This window comes from Vigna unguiculata, chromosome 10, assembly GCF_004118075.2.
Source record: "Vigna unguiculata cultivar IT97K-499-35 chromosome 10, ASM411807v1, whole genome shotgun sequence".
NCBI lineage: Eukaryota > Viridiplantae > Streptophyta > Magnoliopsida > Fabales > Fabaceae > Vigna > Vigna unguiculata.
This window is the reverse complement of record NC_040288.1, coordinates 27326663-27347553: the sequence shown is the minus strand read 5'-3', so window position 1 is coordinate 27347553 and position 20891 is coordinate 27326663. Positions and strand designations below refer to the sequence as shown.

Genomic DNA, 20891 nt, shown 5'->3' with positions numbered 1-20891 from the left:
TGACTAATTATTTTTTGTCACTAAAATTGGTCACTATTCAAATATTTTATTGTAGTGTAGTATGAATTTATAAAGTAGATACTTCATTCATAATTATTGCTAAAGTATTCTAAAGTATCAGACACGATACGTGTCGGACACGTGACCCTAAGTTGAATTATTGATGCATAGTTTATGACTAATAAATGTAATAATTATTTATATTTATATTCTTATTGCTTAATAAATTTGATATAATAAATAAAAATTAAATGTAGCATTGATTGATATTTTTATTCCTGATCAAATTTTATGTAATAAATAAAATCTTTAATGTAATATTGAATGTTTTTTATAATTAATTATATTTTGCTTTAATTATGTCTTTATATTTTATGAACTTTGTAATTTTAGCTTTTATTTTTTTTTATTTTTTTTTTGTGAAATTTTAATCTTTTTACCATCTTTATTTGATTTTCTAAACTTTTTGATGCAATTTTTATTGTTCACTTTTTTATTTTTCATTATATATAAGTTTGCTTAATTTTTAGCTTAATTATACATAATTTACTACATTGAAAAGAGTAATAACTCCATAAACTTACTTCGAAATATAATTTAATATTTTAAAGTTAGAAATGGAATAAATTTACAAATAATAAAAATTGATATATATTTACATATACGCCTTTATGCTAATCCATTCAGAAAAGAATACTATATTTTTTCAATCAAAAATTAATTTATACAATTGATTAACAACTATCGACTTAATTAATTTTCAAGAATAAGAATAAGGAATTCCAAAACGGTAACTTTCACCGATTTCAAGAGTATGGTTGCCACATCACTCCCTCAGTTCTTGTGTCCACGTGGTCATCGTCCCCTATCCATTCTTTCTATATAAGATACTTCCCACTCTTCGTTTGCTCAACCCGTTCTCTGCAGTTCTCTCCTCCATTTCTCTGATCGGGTTGAGTTTCTCTCCGGATCACCGAAAAGTTCTGCTCTGCCAGAGTCAAAATTATGTTTCCTCTTTCCAGGAGGCTATTGACGCAACGGTCGCTGCTGCTTCACTGGCGACGCAACTTTGCTCAAGTGGCGGTGGACGCTGAGAAGGGCCCTACTGTCCAAAACCTTCCACCGTTTGATTACTCTCCGCTGCCGTATGTGGGACCTACTGCCGATGAGATTCTGGCGAAGCGCAGAGAGTATCTGAGTCCTTCCATTTTGCATATGTACAAAAACCCCGTGAGTTCACCCAACACCAGATTATTTTCCCACAACAAATACAACGACTCTGTTTCAAAGCTTTTACCATGTGCACAATTTTGAACATGTGCAACACCAGCCTCACAATTTTCATATATTATAATTGTTAATAATTTTTTTTATTATAATGGTTTTGATAAATAACATTTTTAAGTCAAATATATACCTTGATTTTCAAAAGTAAAATAATTTATGCCTTAATTCATCAAAAAATATGATTATTATAAAATACATAAATTCACAGCAAATAATTGTATATTTTTAGCTATCTACATATATATTAAAAAAAAATTAACAAAGCTATATCTCATATTAATTTCTAATATATTTATAATTAAATAATCAATTTTTAAAGAGTTCTACGAATTATTATTTTATATTTAGTAGGTTTAATGCAAGAGTGAAAATATTTAAAGATTTTTCTATTTCTGATTGAATGGATTTAATGCTCTGCAAAATTAATTGAATTCTGCTAGAGTAGTTTTAATATCCAATGAGCATTTGATAGGAATAATAAAGATTTACTTGTCTGAAAATAAAAAGTGATAAAGTAATGGTTGGAGGTGCAGGTGAACATAGTGCAGGGAAAGAAACAGTACCTGTTCGATGAGAATGGGAGAAGATACGTGGACGCGTTTGGAGGGATTGCTACTGTGTGTTGCGGCCACTGTCACCCTGATGTGGTGGAGGCTATAGTGAACCAAACCACAAAGTTGCAGCATTCCACCGTTCTATACCTTAACCACGCCATCGCGGATTTCGCTCAAGCTTTGGCTTCTAAGCTTCCCGGTGACCTAAAGGTTAGTCCCTCTTTCCCACACTCTTATTACTGTGTCTTTCTGTTTTTATCTATTTATTTACTTTTTTAGGAGGAATGGCAACATGGACACACTTCGTTTATTTTTGTTTTTTCCGTAGAGGTGTAAAATTTAATAATCTGACTTTTATTTAATTAAATTAGTAAAAATAAAAAAAATGTATAAGTTTATTTTTTTTAATAATATTTAAATTTTATAATTCTTAATTTGTAAGTATATTTTGAAAATAAAAATGATTTTAATTTTTTCTGACATAAAAAAAGAAACCCTAGAATTATTTGAACATGAGATAAAACTCTAATAATCAACTTGCTTATAAGAAATACATGTGATTTATATAGTATTGGACACTGACTTTTAGGAATTTAAGTCAATACGAACCTATATACGAATCTATTTATCATTGGTTCACGAACTATGGTCTATTATTGGAGTCTACCTTTTGTTGGTTTACGGACTATGCGAGTCTACCCATTGTTAGTTCACAGACTATACGAGTCTACCTTTTATTGGTTCACGAACTATGCTGGTCCATGAACTATGCGAGTCTACCTTTTGTTGGTTCACGAACTATGCAGGTCTACTCATTGTTTGTCCACGAACTATGCGAGTCTACCTTTTATTGGTTCACGGATTATGTAGGTCTACCCATTGTTAGTCCACAAACTATGCTGGTTTAACTATTGTTGATCCACGAACTATACTGGTCTACCCTTTGTTGGCTCACATATTATGTAGTCTATCCTGTTCCACACAAAATTAATTAAAAATTAACTTAATCGAACCAGTAAATTAAAATATTCGATCAGCTCTACACTTTTTCTTATGTGATTTATTTATTCTTTTTAACCTATTTTTTTATTAGGATTAGAAGATGATAAAGCTTTTATTTTGGCTTGATCTAACCATTTCAAAATTGTTATTAAGATAAAATAAAAATTCTAAAGAAACAATTCTTGCAACTATCACAATAATTACCAAAACAGTTATTATATTAGCACACTTGATTAAATTTCTTTTTTATAAATAAAACCACTTCCCTTTATGATCTGAATTATGATGAACGTGACTTCTCCATACATCTTTAACTATAACTGTTTGTCTGTTCTCTCTGATTTACATGTATAAAATAAAAGCATTAGTTGGATAACCAAACCAATAGAAAATAAAATTTTTTTATTTTAAATCAAGGATGATATGTATTTTTTCTTTGTGAATCATTAGAAAATTGTTCTGTACCATATTTTTACCGGTGCTGATTTGAAGAGAAAATAAAGAAATTAAAGCGAACGAAATGATGAAGTTCAAAACTTTTTGAGCAGGTTCCACGTCAGCCACTATCTCAAAAGATGGGCATGTTTCAATGATCTGGTAGAATTTCTGTAAAATATTGCTTTCTTTGTCCATATATTAATGGGTTCATTGGATTGAGATGCCACTGATTGCGTGGATGGCATTGGTGCTTCAGTATTGCACAGTCTTTCAATATTATTTATTTCTTTCAACAAGTTAATAATGTAAAAAAGGTGTTTCACATTAATATTTTATTTTACGATTACATTCTTTTATTTGAAATAATAAAAAACTTTGTCGTTTTCATTATGTTAGGTAGTGTTTTTCACAAACTCTGGAACAGAAGCAAACGAATTGGCCATTCTGATAGCAAGGTTGTACACCGGGTGTCATGACATAATATCTGTGAGGAATGCTTATCACGGTAATGCAGCTGGAACAATGGGAGCCACAGCTCAAAGCATCTGGAAATTTAATGTTGTGCAGGTACAAATTATTATTATTCTTTTTTCATTTTTAAATTTCATATAGTAATTGGTACTATTTAATCCCAAAATAATAAAAAAAATAACACAAGTAATATTTACAAAAATAAAATTATATACAGTAAATTCACATATTTTTTATTTTTATTATTATTTAAAATGAATAATTTAAAAATTACCCAGAACACAAGTCTACGTACTGGTACTGGTGACACGTATAGTTGAGTGGATCATCACATCTGTACTAAACTCAATTTTTTAACGCAAATTTCCACGTTCCACAACAACTCTTTGTTGTGTCTAGCTACAATGGACGTGTGTCACGGGTCACATATGAAGTGATGCTGACATATGATTAAAAACTCGGTTTATAAATGAATTAACTCTTAATGTATTGTATTATGTTATTAGGCTTATCACTCATGTCTAAAAATAAACAATTTAATGATCAAGATGTTAAATTCCGAGAAAAAAACGTGTTTTGAAGATCTTATATTACTAAATATTACTTGATAGTATAATCAAACATGGTATTTATGGGTAAGAACTAACTTTGTTTCCTCTCACTCTTAAAAAGTACTTTTATCAAACTCTGTATTTAAGAAATTGAATACAGAGTGTGGACCATCCTAATAGCAAATGATATTTCATACACGTTTTCTCTGACTTGGCTTTGTTTCCATTCTACATTATTAACAAAAAAGCATCTATCATGTGTTATCCTATCTTCGGAATAATTTTCAGTTTCTTTATTAGAATATTAACGATAGGCAGATAAGTTCATTATATGTGTCAAAAATTATCATAATTAGGACTCTTTCAGATAAATTTGAAACTAGAGATAATTTTGAAAGATTTTCTGTGAAATATGATGACCTTGTAATTGTGAATTTCTCAATAATACGGCACCGTATTCCTTGCTTGCGTCAAATTAATTACGATTATTTTGATTTTATACTGAGATAAATTTTTATATTTTTTAATTTTTTAATCTCACATTTTTTATCCAAAATGAAGTTCCATTATATTTTATATAGTATTATAATTTTCATTTAAGATTTAATTTTGTTTTTATACTTCTTAATTTTTTTATAAATCCGGCTTTAGTCTTCTAAATTTAAAAGCATTGATTTGAATCCTTCAAACTCAAAAGAAAAAAAAATATTACAGTGTTAATGCTTCAAGTATATCTTAGTCCCTTATGTGTTCTTGTGCTGATATTGTGAACAGAGTGGTATTCATCATGCAGTAAATCCAGACCCTTACAGAGGAATTTTCGGTGCTGATGGAGAGAAATATGCAAGAGATGTTCAAGATATCATTAACTTTGGAACTTCTGGACATGTTGCAGCCTTCATGTCTGAAGCTATACAGGTATTAAGACAAATATGTATATCTAACATCATCTTGTGATAATTGAAGTAACAAGATATTATAATTTAACTTATGATTGAAACAACTTGGGAATGAAACACACTTTGATGCTGGTTTTGTTTGTGATAGGGAGTGGGGGGTATCGTTGAACTGGCTCCTGGTTACTTGCCTTCTGTATACGATACCATCAAAAAAGCAGGAGGACTTTTCATTGCAGATGAGGTTCAGGCTGGCTTTGGTCGCACTGGTAGCCATTTTTGGGGATTTGAGTCCCACAATGTTGTTCCTGACATAGTCACAATGGCTAAGGTAACTTTACTAATGTCGTGTAAGATTATGATTTGTTTATGATTTGTTTGGATAGATAATTATCGATATATTAGGATACAGTTATTTTTACATCACATTATTTTTTACTGTCATTTGATACTATCCTTTCTTATTATCTATTTTCTTTTTCTTCTAAAAATATAAAAGTTAATTTTTATTGAGATTAGTTTACTTTTATAAAAATTGTTAAATGATGTCCAAAAATATTTTTTTCATTTTGTTTGTGAAATATGATACTTTGACAAACTTTTTCTTTGACAAAATTTATTTTTTGACACACACCAAACCATTTTCTTTTCGAATTATATTCAACTTTTCTTTCATTTATTGAGGTATTGTCATGTATATATTGTATATCAACAAAACTTTATTAAAAAATAATTTTTCTGTTTTTATTCTAATTTGGCAGGGCATTGGAAATGGTTTTCCCCTTGGTGCTGTTGTAACAACTCCAGAGATTGCAGAGGTCTTAACCCACAGGAATTACTTTAACACCTTTGGAGGGAATCCTGTTAGTACTGCAGCAGGGTTGGCTGTTTTAAAAGTAATAGAGAAAGAACAGCTTCAAAAAAATGCACTTGAGGTTGGCTCCTATTTGAAAGAAAGGCTCACTACCCTAAAGGACAAATATGAATGTAATATCTTCACCCTTCTTATTTCATTCTCATTACAGTTTTACATCCAAGAATTTCTTCTAATATATGCATGCTCTGTTTGGATAAAAAAATATGAAAGTGATTTTCGGTACACATTCTCAAGTTCTAGATACAAAATGAAGAAACAAGTTTTTAATATTTTAGGAGTAGAGTACATTATTTACAGCATTAGAGACACAAAACTATCATGATTTCACTTTTTTTAGAACAAATTTTATAACCTACCTTGGTTTCTTCTGTAGTGATTGGTGATGTGAGAGGAAGAGGCCTGATGCTAGGAGTTGAACTTGTCACTGATCGTGAGCTTAAAACTCCAGCAAAAGCAGAAACATTGCATGTAATGGACCAATTGAAAGGTAAAATTAATACCCCTCTAGATATGCACTTTGGTTCTAGCTATAGTTTTCTTCTGTATTACAAACTCATCATTCTGCTTTACTACAGAATTAGGGGTACTTATTGGCAAGGGTGGTTACTATGGAAATGTCTTCAGAGTTACACCCCCGTTGTGTTTCACAAAAGAAGATGCTGGTAAGACTCAACTTCAATTGTGTTCCCTGGGAATGTTATATTCTTATTTACTGCAAAAACAAGTTCGTCACATGAAAACACTACACATATGTTTGTTAGGAAACATGTTTATAATAACAGCTTGTGTATTCCTTTGTTTGCAGATTTCGTAGTAGATGCAATGGACTTGACCTTGTCTAAAATGTGAGGCTTAGACCGAATATCTTAGGTTTAATAAAAGTGTTATATTATCATAAGTGAAACGGTGTAATATCATCTTCACAGCCTGTAAAATTTCCTGGGATGCAGAATTAATAGCTAAAATTGCCAACCTATCCATGATCTTAGGATATGAATGAGCCAACAACTCGTTGTCTCTTGTTTGATGTTTGTATCTTTTTCAAATGAATGAGCCAACAATTCGTTGTCTCTTGTCGTTTATCTTTTCTTCCCATGCTATTATCTGTTGCTTTATTTTCAAGTAACTTAAGGCAACGCTCATATCGATATCGAAATTGATATTTTAACAATTAAATTTTAACAATTTTTTTTATAACATGAAATAATATGTTCGAAGTAGTTTTCAAATTAAAGAAATAAATAAAAAATAAAAATTATTTAAAAAATGTTATCTTAAATTAAAAAAATTATTAAAATTTAATTATTAAAAAATCCTACGTTCTGCCAAAACTGATAACTTGGCCATTGGAAGTTTCTAGCAAATAACACAGCAACTTCTTTTATAGAAAAAAATTATTCATTTCGTTTTCTTTATTCAGCTTCTATGATAGTGTGACTCTGCCCCCCACGACATGGGTAGGTAGAGCTTCGAACAAAGCTTCATTGTGAAAGAGATGTTTTGGCCTTACCTATTGTTATGAATGTGATAAATAAATTCACTTACTGATGAAGAAAAAAATGGTTCAGAAGAAAATCGGCACTATATATTTAGGTGAAATTCATCCACTCAATGTGGTTGTGACTGAGATTTTGATACATGTCACTTGAATTTTATACTTTTAAGTACAACAAATTAATATAAGTAGGGGTTTTGCCATTGGTATAGGATTTGGACAAATCTATTATTTAATCCATTAAAATATAATTAGGCTGGAATTATAACATTTTTTATAGTAAATTTAATCTAATTCAATGTTTAATGGATTGAATTGGGTTATTTTTAAAAACTTCCTTTGAAAAATTATAATTTTCAAACATTAACCTAATTAAAAAATAACACAATATTTAAAAAAAAATAATTCAAATTTTTAAAATAAGTTTTTGTAAACTAATTTCAAGATATAAAAAGAAACACACATTTAAAATTTTACCTACCTAAAATAAAAATGTAATTAATTGTTAGTTAAAAGGAGTCATCTAAATTTTAGTACTTTTAACATTAGAAAAATACATTCTGAAACCCGACACCCTAATTAGATTATATTTTCCTTTCTTAAAGTAATGAATATTTGGTATAAAAAAGCAACTCTGATATATAAGCAGGTCCTTTATGTGGATTAAGTTATGTCTTAGCCAAAAGTCAGAAAAGTTATACAATTAAGAACAAATTATTTCCTTATTGATATCACTATAACATTTTTTTACTTTAGGTAATATTAGATTTATCCAAAGGTATAAAATTGTTGCCCGAACATAATAACATAGGCAACAATTATACATCCATGGCTTAAAATCTTTTAATGGCAACACTTTTTAAAATGTTGACACTTTATGCCACATACTTTCTAGTGTAGTCGTGGACGTAGACATACACATTGTACGCCGAACCACGTTTAATTCTTTGTCTTTTTTTTCTCTCCTTTATTCTTTTCTTTATTGTCTTGTTCCTAACAATTGGTATCAAAGCTGATGGTTAAAACCAGCTCAAACGAGTGCAGTATGGTCCTAGTATCGAAAGTCTTCCTGGCAAGGGTTCCAACGAAGCGTGTCCCATTAAGAAAAGAACGGCGGTACAGAAAAGGGCAAAAAAGGAGTACTCGTGGTTGGGAATGCTTCCGCTGGAGGAGGAGTTTCAAAAACTTGTTAAGACTTTGGCAAGTGTACCAAGTCGGGCAAGTAGTAACCGGTAAGACCGGGATATCGTTTCCCAAGAGACTCGTGTATACTAAATATTTGCGTAATTAGTGACTAATTCAAACTAATGAATAAATTCATAATTTGGTTTTTTGTATGAAATTAAATTTTGCATAAATAATTAAAATTGAACTTTGGAAGTTAAAGGCACTTAGTGAATGGAAAAGATTAGAAATGAAATGAGTTGATATTTCCGGGGTTAGAATTTACCAACTATGCTCTCATGCAACTACAATTTAACATCCTCTTCATTAATATGCTAATGCCAACCCACAATATTACTCAAACCCTAATTCCTTAATAGATTGAGCCTAAATTTCCTTATTAAAAGTCAATTCCTTGAACTCTTAATAAGCAAATTTGCTTTATGCACAAAGGTTTAAGACAACCAATGGGTCAAGCCCCATTCCTAGGTACAAGCTCCATTGAGTTTTCTTATTCCAAATCTAGGTTTCAAAAGATATTTCCACACCCAATGAACCAAAAATCATGCAAGAGATGGCTAAATCAATGCAAGCTTTAAGTGAAGAAATAAGAAGACTAGCAATTAATGAAAGAGTCATATATATAATCAAAACATTTGCATTTACATAAGAGTTTCGTGGCTACATCTAACCCCAACAAAAATGGGTTTAGCTCTCCATTGTCATGGAGAGCTCAAGCTTGCAAATGAAAGAGATGGAAGAGAAAGAGATACAAAGAGGAAGATGGAGCTGTTCCCACAAGCCCTAGCACTCCTCCAAGCTCTCCAAATGCGTTCTTCGTGCCTCCAAAATGCCAAAGATTCGTTTCCCTTCGCGAAAATAGAAGATAAAGAGCCAACTTGCCACATCAGCGAACACTGGCGCCTAGCGGAAGGGTCTCACCGCCAGGCGGTATCGAGCAAACAGGGGGCAAAACTAACAGCTACCGCCCGGCGGTGTCCAGTTACCGCCAGGTGGTTCGTAACAAGGGCGCCTGGTTGGCGCTTGGTTGGCGCTTGACTGGCGGTCTGTTCCGCCTGGCGCTTGCTTCGTGTTGCCAGACGCTTCCTGTTGACATTTTTCTCCTTCTCCTTACTATTCCGGGTCACTCATTAGTCTGAATTTTTGGAACAAAGCTTCCCATCTACAAAAAGGACAAAAAAATGGGGATTAGTGGTATATTTAGATAAATGTAACCCAAAATATATTTATTTACAAAAGTAAGGTAAAATTGAGGATTAAGTAGGTTAAAAGCTTTGGAAGATATGATTTTGCTAATGAAATATAGCTTGGATAATGGTAAAAATTAACATTATCAACTCCCCCAAACTTAAAACCTTGCTTGTCCTCAAGCAAAAAGGTAACTTGGCCTAGATGAACAACACAATTGCAATGATCTAGCAACTCAAGAAAACAAATGTCAATTGCACTTGCTCTTATTTGAAAGATTGTGTAGCACATGTGTTTCATTAGCAAGGCAAACTAAAGCTATGGTGTTCACAAACAAAAATTTCACAAGTGCGTGCAAGAGTTTATAAGGGATCAACAATCATGGCAAAATGTTTCCTTGATCAATGCTTCTCACAAGAACAGGTGTTTCACTCAAGCCCACAGGTGTATGGATATAAACAACATTCTCTCTACCATCACAATGTCACACAATTTAACTTTGCTTTTTGTTCAAAATGGCTAAAACTTTCACAAGCATGCTATCATCACAAGGTCTTTTATGGCTTGTATCGTGGCTAGGCTAAGAAGGAAATTTGGTTTTTCAGGATAACAAAAGTGCCTTGAGCTAAGAGAGCAACTAATCAATTCATGAAAGTATTTTTCTCCCTTCTCTATTGAACCAATGAAACCAATTCCCAACTTGCTTGCACCAATTTTGTTTTGTTTTCTTTTCTTTTTTTTCTTTTTTTTTTTGAATTGAACCAAAAAATTTACAAATTTTCCCATGCTCCGTTGTATTAGCAATAATTCCCCCAAACTTGAACCATACTCATGACTAACAATCATTTGCTCTCTCAAGCTCAAAGTAAGGTAGTCAATATCTTCACTATGCTCAAGGTTCAAGGAATGAGGCTCAAAGAAGATTCAAAAGGTTTGCACAAGAAATCAACTTGAAAAAAATTGGCTCAATTATGTAACAGGCAAAAAGAAAGATGGCCTTGATCATCTGTAGCATGCAAGTAAGTCATTAGCAAATGAACACAAGCAAAGTCAATTATGAGTCCACAGTGATAACATTCACACAAATCAACTCTGGGGCACAACCTCTCACAGGGTATTTGGGTTCCACAATTGTCAACATATGCCAAAATCATTGATCATAATTAAAATCAAGCATTACTATATCAAAATGAGAACAACCACAAGCTCATGCTCACAAGCCAATTCAACATCATTTCATAGCAAGCACAAAAGATGATCATGAAAAGTACTAATTCAATGCAAAAGATTAGTTCACCACAACCAAGTTACAAAGTTCTACATTACGCTAAAAAGTTCAATACTATCAAAAGAAAGTTAAAAAAAAAAAAACCTGAAATCTAAAAGCATAAATTAAATCAGGACTATAAGCAAAACAAGTCCTGCAAAATGTGAATCACTCTCTCCAAATGCTCAGGCGTCATCCTCGCCCTCTTCGTCTAGCTCCTCCTCGTCATCATCACCAGCAGCTGAGGCTCCACCTCCCCCAGTAGTAGTGGCCTGGGCCCCAGGCCAAGCAACAGTGGCAGCAAACTCCTCAGCTGATGGGGTGTGCAGCTCGGGAATAGTTAGGGAGATGCCCCTAAGCATGTCAGCATTGGCCATCCCCATCCGGTATAAGGCTTGCATCTGGGGTTCCTGGAGCTAAAGGTGATCGAGCTTGGCCTCCAAAGCCTACAACTGCATGTCAATGGTGGGTGTTGCCTCGGGCTCGGGCTCTGTCTCAGGCTCTGCCTATGGCTGATGGCGCCTCCTGGGTCTGGGAGCAACTGAGCAGAACCTCTAAAAATATGAAAAGTCCAGGTCTTGCGTTGCTTTCTCCAACGGGGGTACAGAAATATCCACCCCTATTAGGCTGCAAAGATGGGTGATGAGAGAGGGATGGCCAAGAGCGGCCTTGCCAGCGGTGTTGGCACACCGATGGATCTCATTTGTAATAAATTGCCCTACATCCATCACCCGACCTGTCAGGATAGTGTATAAAATGGTGGCGCGTCCCTTTGTAAGATCAGACACATGGAAGCACGGGGAGATGTTGGCATGCACAAATGCTGACCAGAAGTGAGCCAAGGGGTGAAGGGAACCTCTCTGAATCGTGCCCCTGTGAAATCCTCCACCCGCCAAGCAGAGTGCTTGGATCAGCTCTCCAAGCGCCACGCCCTCATCATCCAACACTGAAAATTGGCACTCCACATCATCAGCCAGCTGGGTGCCCAAGAAATCATTGATCGTGTCCGCATCAAAGGGCACACTTTTCCCCCGCACATAGTTAAGAAAGGTGGGAGTTGCTGAGGTGGTAACCTTGGCATTAGCATAAAATTCTTTCACCAAGGTTACACTAAAAGTGCTAGGATAGCTACCCAGCCTTTCCCAGCCACGCCTGATCAACTCCAGCTGAAATTCGTTGACCTCCCCGGGCTTGAGAATCACTTTCCTCTCTGCCACCAACTTTCGTTGCATGACCACTTGGAAGCGGTCCTTATTATCCTTTGTGAGGAAGTAGTGAGAGTAAATTCTCTCCTTTCGCTTTTGCCCTTTTGAGGGGTTGCCAACAGTGGTCTTCATTCTTTTGGGATTTGAGGAGGATGCCATCTGCAAAATAAACATTGGTACAAAGAGGCAATTTAAAGTTAGCATTGGAGTGAGATATTCAATCAAAAAGAGAGTTAATTACATCTAAAGACTAAACTAGAACAACAAAATGTCAAGTCATTCAGATGCAAAAACCATTGTAGCATTGGTGCCTCACAACCCAAGCAACAATCACAAGAAAAGAAAAGAAAGAGGCAAAAACAGGGGCCACCGCCTGGCCCCTCAAAAACTGCCGCCAAGCGGCAGCTCGAACCAGTGAGCTCTGCAAGGCGCCACCGCCTGACGGTAAAACAGGCCAAAATGGCCACCGCCAGGCGGCAGTTAGTGGGAGTGATGAAGGGCACGAAGAAACAAGAGTGGGTTCAAATTTGGGATTAGGGTTTAATTTGAGAGAGATTGGGAAGTTTAGAGTGAGATTGAGAGTTAGGGTTTTGAGAGTGGTGAGGAATGAGAGTAAGGCGCCAGGCGGGAGTAATAAGGGGGTAAGGGTTTGGGCCAGGTCAAAACACATTTTAAAAGGCCCAACCACAGCTCGTGCAGCAGTACCGCCTGGTGGTAGGTCACGAGCCGCCAGACGGTATACCAGTAAAATCACTCTGGAGCTGTTTTTCTGGTGTGGCGCCAGGCGGGCGCTAGGGAGCTGCCAGGCGGCTGGCTGCTGGAATCCTCCCAGGGGTCAATTTTTTTTGCTGTGCCAGGTGGGAGGGGAGTGACCGCCAGGCGGTTAAGCTGCAGTGGTGTAAATTTCGTGTTTTTGGCTATTGGTTGGGTTTGTTTTGACTAAATTGTGCTCCCACCAACCTTTCACTCTTGCACACATACTTTTTCAAGCTTTTCAACTTCAAACCAAGCATTCACACTCAAGCAAAACATTCAATTCACTTAACAAATGCACAACTTAATTTAAGACATGATTTCACTACACAACTATGCTACTCCTATTCTCACAAACAATCAACTTTACACTACCATAATCTATGATGCATAAAGGTTGAACTCCATCCAAAATGCAACAACAAGCACATGCTATCATATCCTAAAACTAAACATGCTTAACAACATTCTAGGCTATGCTTCCACAAATTCACAAATGCATGCAACAAAATTAGCTCAAAGTTCAAACATCAAATCAAACACAACCATCTATGCTAACACACTTCACACATGCATAAAAACACAAAGCTATATTAAAAACGAAAATTAAAGGTTAGAATGAGTTTAGAGCACTGGGTTGCCTCCCAGGAAGCGCTTGTTTAACGTCACGAGCCTGACGGGTAAGACGCTTAAGCTTGGTTGGTGCTTTTGGTGTGCTCCTTCCCAACCTCACATCTATACAACTTCAATTGAGCACTAGTCACCAATTTAGTCCTTCTAGAATAAGGAGCTTCAATTTCAATCCTTCCATCAACTTTGATGTCTCTAATAACCCACAACCTTGACCATTTTGACTTGAATCTAGAGATGGCAAATAAACCCGTCCCCGTGGGTATTGCCCGAACCCGTCCCCGTTTTGACGGAGAATCCCCGCATTGACTGGGTATGGGTATGGGTATGGGGAATCCCCGACTTTTTCAGTTGGGTATGGGGATGGGTATGGGGATGTACATATACCCGCCATAATACCCGTCCCCGCCATATCTCCATTCTCGTTTAAATTATTAAAATATTCACAATTAATCAAGTAACCCCTATATATATATATATTTTTTTTTTCTATTTTTTATTTCTTTTAATTATTTCATTTGTCATGAAACTCATTCTCATCTCCAATATATTTTTTATCTTATCATAACCTTTATGTAATTATGTTAAAATGATGTATGTTAATTAAAAAAAATTATGCCTCACATTTGAATATTTATATTATTTTTTAATATTTTTATTTATTATAAATTTTTCTTTCACATGAGAATGTTTATACTCTCAATTTAAGATAATATAAAAAAATTCTTTACTTATTATTATTATTATTATTAATTTTTGTTTAATTTGAAGAACTCTTTTGTTTCATTAAAATAATTTTCGTTATTTTTCAACCATTAATTATATGTTAATATTTGAAAAGTTTTCTTAATTCTCTAAGATATTTTTCGTCTTATCATACCTTAGTTATACATTTGATTTCCTTTGTGTGATTTTTTTCGATAGTCTCTCAAATTATTTCTAAAACACACATTTGTTAGTTTTTTAATATTTTTATTTATTTTTTTATTTTCATCATGTAGAATAATATTTCGATATATTCTATCTAATTATTTTTTATTTTATAACTCATTATTAATCATAATGTAATTTTTTCACTTTAAATTCTGTTTGAAGTGGTTAAAATTTTATATATATATATATATATATATATATATATATATATATATAATGATATTTAGGAATAGTATATGATAATTCACTACAAGAAAAACATGAAATGGTGACTGATTTAGTCAGTAACCCATATCAGTCACTATTTTTCGTCATTGGTGGTAGTAGTTGATTTATTGTCTGAATCAATGACTAAATTAGTGACCGATTCAATGATCGAATCTGTACTTGATTTAGTGACCAATTTAATTACTAATTTATATGTAATTTAATGACAAATTTTTTGGTCACTAATGATATTTCTATTTAATTTTAACCACTTCAAACATAATTTAATAATTAGTTCTGTAAGGTATTTTTCATTTTATCATACCTTAATTATACATTTGATTTCCTTTGTGCGATTTCTTTCGATAGTCTCTCAAATTATTTCTAAAACACACATTTGTTAGTCTTTTAATATTTTTATTTATTGTTTATTTTCATCATGTAGAATAATATTTCGATATATTCTATCTAATTATTTGTTAATTTATAACTCACTATTAATCATACTGTAATTTTTTCCACTTTAATTGTATAAATAACTTTTATTTACTACAATATAAAAATTTAATGTAATTGCTATGAATATTTTTTTGTCACTATCCAACATATATTGAAGTTCAAAAGATACAAAATCTATGTCAAAATTTTATTATTATGTTTATTATTTGTTCTTTGTGTCATTTTGATCAAGTGATGTATTATAACTTTTATTAGTGTATAAAAAAGAGATTCATTATAATTTAAAAAATTGAAGTAAACAAACATTTAAAATATATTTTAATTTGAATATTTGTTTTCCTTTTATTATTATGTTTATTATTTATTCTTTGTGTCATTTTGATCAAGTGATATATTATAACTTTTATTAGTGTATAAAAAGATATTCATTAGAATTTAAAAAATTGAAGTAAACAAACATTTAAAATATATTTTAATTTAAATATTTGTTTTCCTTTTATATTTTTTTGAAATATTTTTTAATTTTATCAACTAAGTTCATCAATGTTGTAGTTTGCAAATTTAACAAATGTTTTGGTTCACATGAAATTTTATTTGGTATTCTAATATAAAATGTAAACAATTATAATTTATTTTAAGGTATTTGGCATCGAAGAAAATCCTCCTAATATTGAATATTTCATAATATTATGTTTTCTTTACCGTAATTTTTTTTCTTTTATAAAAATTAATATTGAAGTAGTTAGAACACGGGTACGGGTATGGGTACGAGATTATACCCGTTACCCGGTGGGGATGGGGATGGGAAAAAAGTTTGATACCCGTTGGGTTTGGGTATGGGGATGGGGATGAATTTTTTATGCGGGGATGGGTATGGGATAGCGAAACCCGTCCCCGCCCCGCCCCGTTGCCATCCCTACTTGAATCTTCTAGGGGAAATCTTCAAATTTTCCTTTCTCATCACAATTTGTTGGCCAAGTTTAAGCTCATTCGTTCCCATCAAAGAGTGGTGGTGAACTCGAACGTCATCTTTCTCTTCCTTCTCTTCATTCGCTTTCGTAGAGAAACAATTGGAGCACTTTTCAAACAACTTTGAAGCTTGCCAAGGTCTACTAGTCACAGATAAGACTTCATTGACGACCTTAAGACTAGTTTGTTCATCAGTCGGTTCTTGCACAGCTTCAAGAACATTGAACGTCACCTCCTCATCTTGGTCTTTCAATTTTAACATTCCATCATCCACATTGATAATAACCTTTGCTGTCGTCATGAATGGCCTTCCAAGAATGAGTGGTACCCCTTCATCTTTCTCCATTTCCATCACCACAAAATCAACTGGGAATTTAAGATTATCTATTTGCACCACCACATCTTCCACCACGCCATAAGGGTATTTGATGGAGCTATCTGCTAGTTGCAAGGTCATCCTTGTTGGCTTGGCTTCGAGACCACCAATCTTTTTAAGCATAGATAGGGGCATCAAATTAATGCTAGCCCCTAAGTTAACAAGAGCTTTCCCCATATCTTGATTTCCAATGGTGTAGGGGATGGTGAAGCTACCCGGATCCTTGAATTTTGGAGGAAGATTTTTCTGAATAATGGCACTACAATTCCCTTGCACTTCAATGGTTTCCTCTTTTATGTATTTCTTCTTTTTGCCAAGGAATTCCTTCATGAACTTTGCATAAGAGGGTATTTGTTGCAGTGCTTCAGAAAACAGGATTTTGATCTCAAGTTGTTCGAATATGTCTTTGAACCGAGCTAATTGTCTCTCTTTATCTTTTCTTGAAGGATTTTGAGGATAGGGAATGGGTTTCACAACAAATTTCTCTTTTTGTTTTTTCTCTTTATCCTTCTCTTCACTTTTATTCTTTTCTTCTTCCACAAAAATATCTTCATCAACTTCTTCCTCTTGAATATCTTCTTCATTCTTTCTCTTTTCTCTAGCCTCCACCTTTTCTTTAGAACCTAGTCCAACCTCCTTTCTGCTTCTAGTGAAGATGGCCTTACATTGTTCTTTGGGGTTGGCTTCGGTGTTGGCTGAAAAAGAACTTCCTCGTTGATCAGCCAATTGCTTGGCTAATTGCCCCACTTGCACCTCCAAGTTTTTTATTGATGCATCAATGTTCTTTTGATTTTGAATTGACATTTGCATGAATTGCTGCATCATGTCTTCAAGCTTGGATGTTCTATCAGACAAAGAAGGATGTTGGTAAGTTTGTTATGTGGGGGCCTATTGGAAGGTCCAGCTTGGCCCATGTTTTGGTGAGATCTCCATCCTTGATTATAGTTCCCTGGTCGGCCTTGATTGCCCATATAACTAACTTCCTCTTGAGATGTGCTTGGCATAGCACATTGCCCATTGGTATGGTTTCCTCCACATAACTCACAACTTTGCACTTGTTGGAGTTGAGCTATAGAGACATTTTGAAGCTCTTGAGGAAGTTGTGACAATTTCTTCATCAGGGTCTCTAACTGCTGAGTCATAATCTTGTTCTGAGCCAATAGAGCATCTTGAGATTGAAGCTCTAAAATACCCTTCTTTTGAGAATGGGCTCTCTCAGTATAGGCTTCATTATCATTAGCTGCCATGTTCTCTATTAACTCATATGCTTCCTCTAGCGTCTTCCACTTGATACTCCCACTGGCAGAGGCATCTAACATCAGCTTTGACTGGGATTTAAGTCCTGCCAAGAAAAGAGTGAGCTGTGTAAGTTGATCAAATCCATGAATGGGAGTTTTCCTCAGCAGTCCCTTGAATCTATCCCATGCTTGGCCCAAGGACTCATCCATATCTTGTTGAAATGTCGAGATTTCCTGTTTTCCCTTATTAACCTTGGACTGGGGAAAATATTTGCTCAAGAACTTTGCAACCACATCATCCCAGTTAGTGTGGCTATTTTCAGGAAAGGAATTCAACCAAGCTTTTGCAGGTCCTACTAGTGAGAACGGGAAGAGACTCAGGCGTATGGCTTCATCAGGAACTTGATGGATCTTCACAGTATTGCATATCTCCAAGAATGTGGCCAGATGAGTGTAGGGATTCTCATGAGACATGCCATTGAACTGATTACTCTACACCAAATGAATAAGAGCTGGCTTCATCTCCATGTTGGTGGCATTGACGGTTGGCCTAACAATACTGTTGAAGTTCATACGGCCTGTGAACGCTGCATAATCTTCCAAAGTGCGTCTTTCACGACCTCTACCATCACCATGAGGATTGTCTGCCATTTCTTCTTCTGGAAAAGAATCAGGATTCTGAGAAGTAGATGGAAGAGTGTCTGAAACAGAAGAGTGATGGGCAACTTGTTGTGCTTGAGCTTGTCTTCTCCTTGTGGCACTATTGTTTCTGCGGGCAGTTTTCTCTATCTCGAGATCAGGAAGGAGTGGTTCTGAAGATGCAGTCCTCCTTGTACGGATCCTACCCTCCATAAACTATAGAGCAACAACAAAAGCAAGCTCGAACTACAAGTTAGCCAAAAAGTAATGTGCGTATATAAGTAAACAAAAACAGTAAATATGAACAAAAGAATTTAGTCTAAATAAGTCAAAAATCACACAAAAGTCTAGTATTAGACACGGGTCCCCGACAACGGCACCAAAAACTTGTTAAGACTTTGGTAAGTGTACCAAGTCGCGCAAGTAGTAACCGGTAAGACCGGGATATCTTTTCCCAAGTGACTCGTGTATACTAAATATTTGCGTAATTAGTGACTAATTTAAACTAATGAATAAATTCATAATTTGGTTTTTTGTATGAAATTAAATTTTGCATAAATAATTAAAATTGAACTTTAGAAGTTAAAGGCACTTAGTGAATGGAAAAGATTAGAAATGAAATGAGTTGATATTTCCGGGGTTAGAATTCACCAACTATGCTCTCATGCAACTACAATTTAACATCCTCTTCATTAATATGCTAATGCCAACCCACAATATTACTCAAACCCTAATTCCTTAATAGATTGAGCCTAAATTTCCTTATTAAAAGTCAATTCCTTGAACTCTTAATAAGCAAATTTGCTTTATGCACAAAGGTTTAAGACAACCAATGGGTCAAGCCCCATTCCTAGGTACAAGCTCCATTGAGTTTTCTTATTCCAAATCTAGGTTTCAAAAGATATTTCCACACCCAATGAACCAAAAATCATGCAAGAGATGGCTAAATCAATGCAAGCTTTAAGTGAAGAAATAAGAAGACTAGCAATTAATGAAAGAGTCATATATATAATCAAAACATTTGCATTTACATAAGAGTTTCGTGGCTACATCTAACCCCAACAAAAATGGGTTTAGCTCTCCATTGTCATGGAGAGCTCAAGCTTGCAAATGAAAGAGATGAAAGAGAAAGAGATACAAAGAGGAAGATGGAGCTGTTCCCACAAGCCCTAGCACTCCTCCAAGCTCTCCAAATGCGTTCTTCGTGCCTCCAAAATGCCAAAGATTCGTTTCCCTTCGCGAAAACAAAAGAAAAAGAGCCAACTTGCCACATCAGCGAACATTGGCGCCTAGCGGAAGGGTCTCACCGCCAGGCGGTATCGAGCAAACAGGGGGCAAAACTAACAGCTACCGCCTGGCGGTGTCCAGTTATCGCCAGGTGGTTCGTAACAGGGGCGCCTGGTTGGCGCTTGACTGGCGGTCTGTTCCGCCTGGCGCTTGCTTCGTGTCGCCAGGCGCTTCCCATCTACAAAAAGGACACAAAAAATGGGGATTAGTGGTATATTTAGATAAATGTAACCCAAAATGTATTTATTTACAAAAGTAAGGTAAAATTGAGGATTAAGTAGGTTAAAAGCTTTGGAAGAGATGATTTTTCTAATGAAATATAGCTTGGATAATGGTAAAAATTAACATTATCATTAGTATACCAATGTGGTTGAAGGGACTCAATCTTAAGGGGGAGATTGTTAGGAATGCAAGTGTGAGTCTAAGTCCCACATTGGCTAGAAATGAGAAAGTAGAGCACTATATAAGAATAAAAACCCATAAACCCATTGCCTTAAGGTTTTGGGTTGAGAGTGGTGTTAATGTCTTATGTGGTTAGGCTCAGGTCTCATTGGTGTTTGTTCTCCCTAGTGAAACCCCCTCCTTATAAACCTAACATATTCAAGTATTGGCTTTAAAATATGTGGGCTAAACCATAAAACCGTTGCTTGTAAATAATTAATAATTTAGGACATAATTTTCAGCCTTCCTTTGTCTTAGTGTGAAAAAACCCAACTCAAAATATAAAATTTTCCCACCACATTCTCAAAATCCAGGTTTCCTCCTCATTATCAAAACCCTACTCATTATCAAACATCGCTCCACTTTCTTATTTTCAAACATCGCACACTACTCCACCTTCTCATTGCCAAACACCGAACACCGCTCCACCTTCATATATGAATTATAAGAGAGAGGAATGTGTGCTTATACTTGAAAGTTGCATATGTGTTGTGATGTTGTAATTTGGAGTATTTGAATGTGTATTTTGATTTCTAGATGTTT

The 20891-nt window shown here is 34.5% G+C and overlaps 1 protein-coding gene across 1 annotated transcript; it reads left to right on the top strand.

Moving 5' to 3' along the window:
* The first annotated feature begins 894 nt into the window (after positions 1-894).
* On the top strand, positions 895-7158 carry LOC114165730 (alanine--glyoxylate aminotransferase 2 homolog 2, mitochondrial-like). The gene is made up of 9 exons (XM_028050306.1): positions 895-1230; positions 1821-2051; positions 3678-3848; positions 5078-5221; positions 5351-5530; positions 5961-6186; positions 6450-6563; positions 6652-6738; positions 6882-7158. The coding sequence occupies exons 1-9, from the start codon at positions 1006-1008 to the stop codon at positions 6923-6925; spliced, it is 1422 nt and encodes a 473-aa protein (XP_027906107.1). The 5' UTR covers positions 895-1005; the 3' UTR covers positions 6926-7158.
* The last annotated feature ends 13733 nt before the right edge of the window (positions 7159-20891 follow it).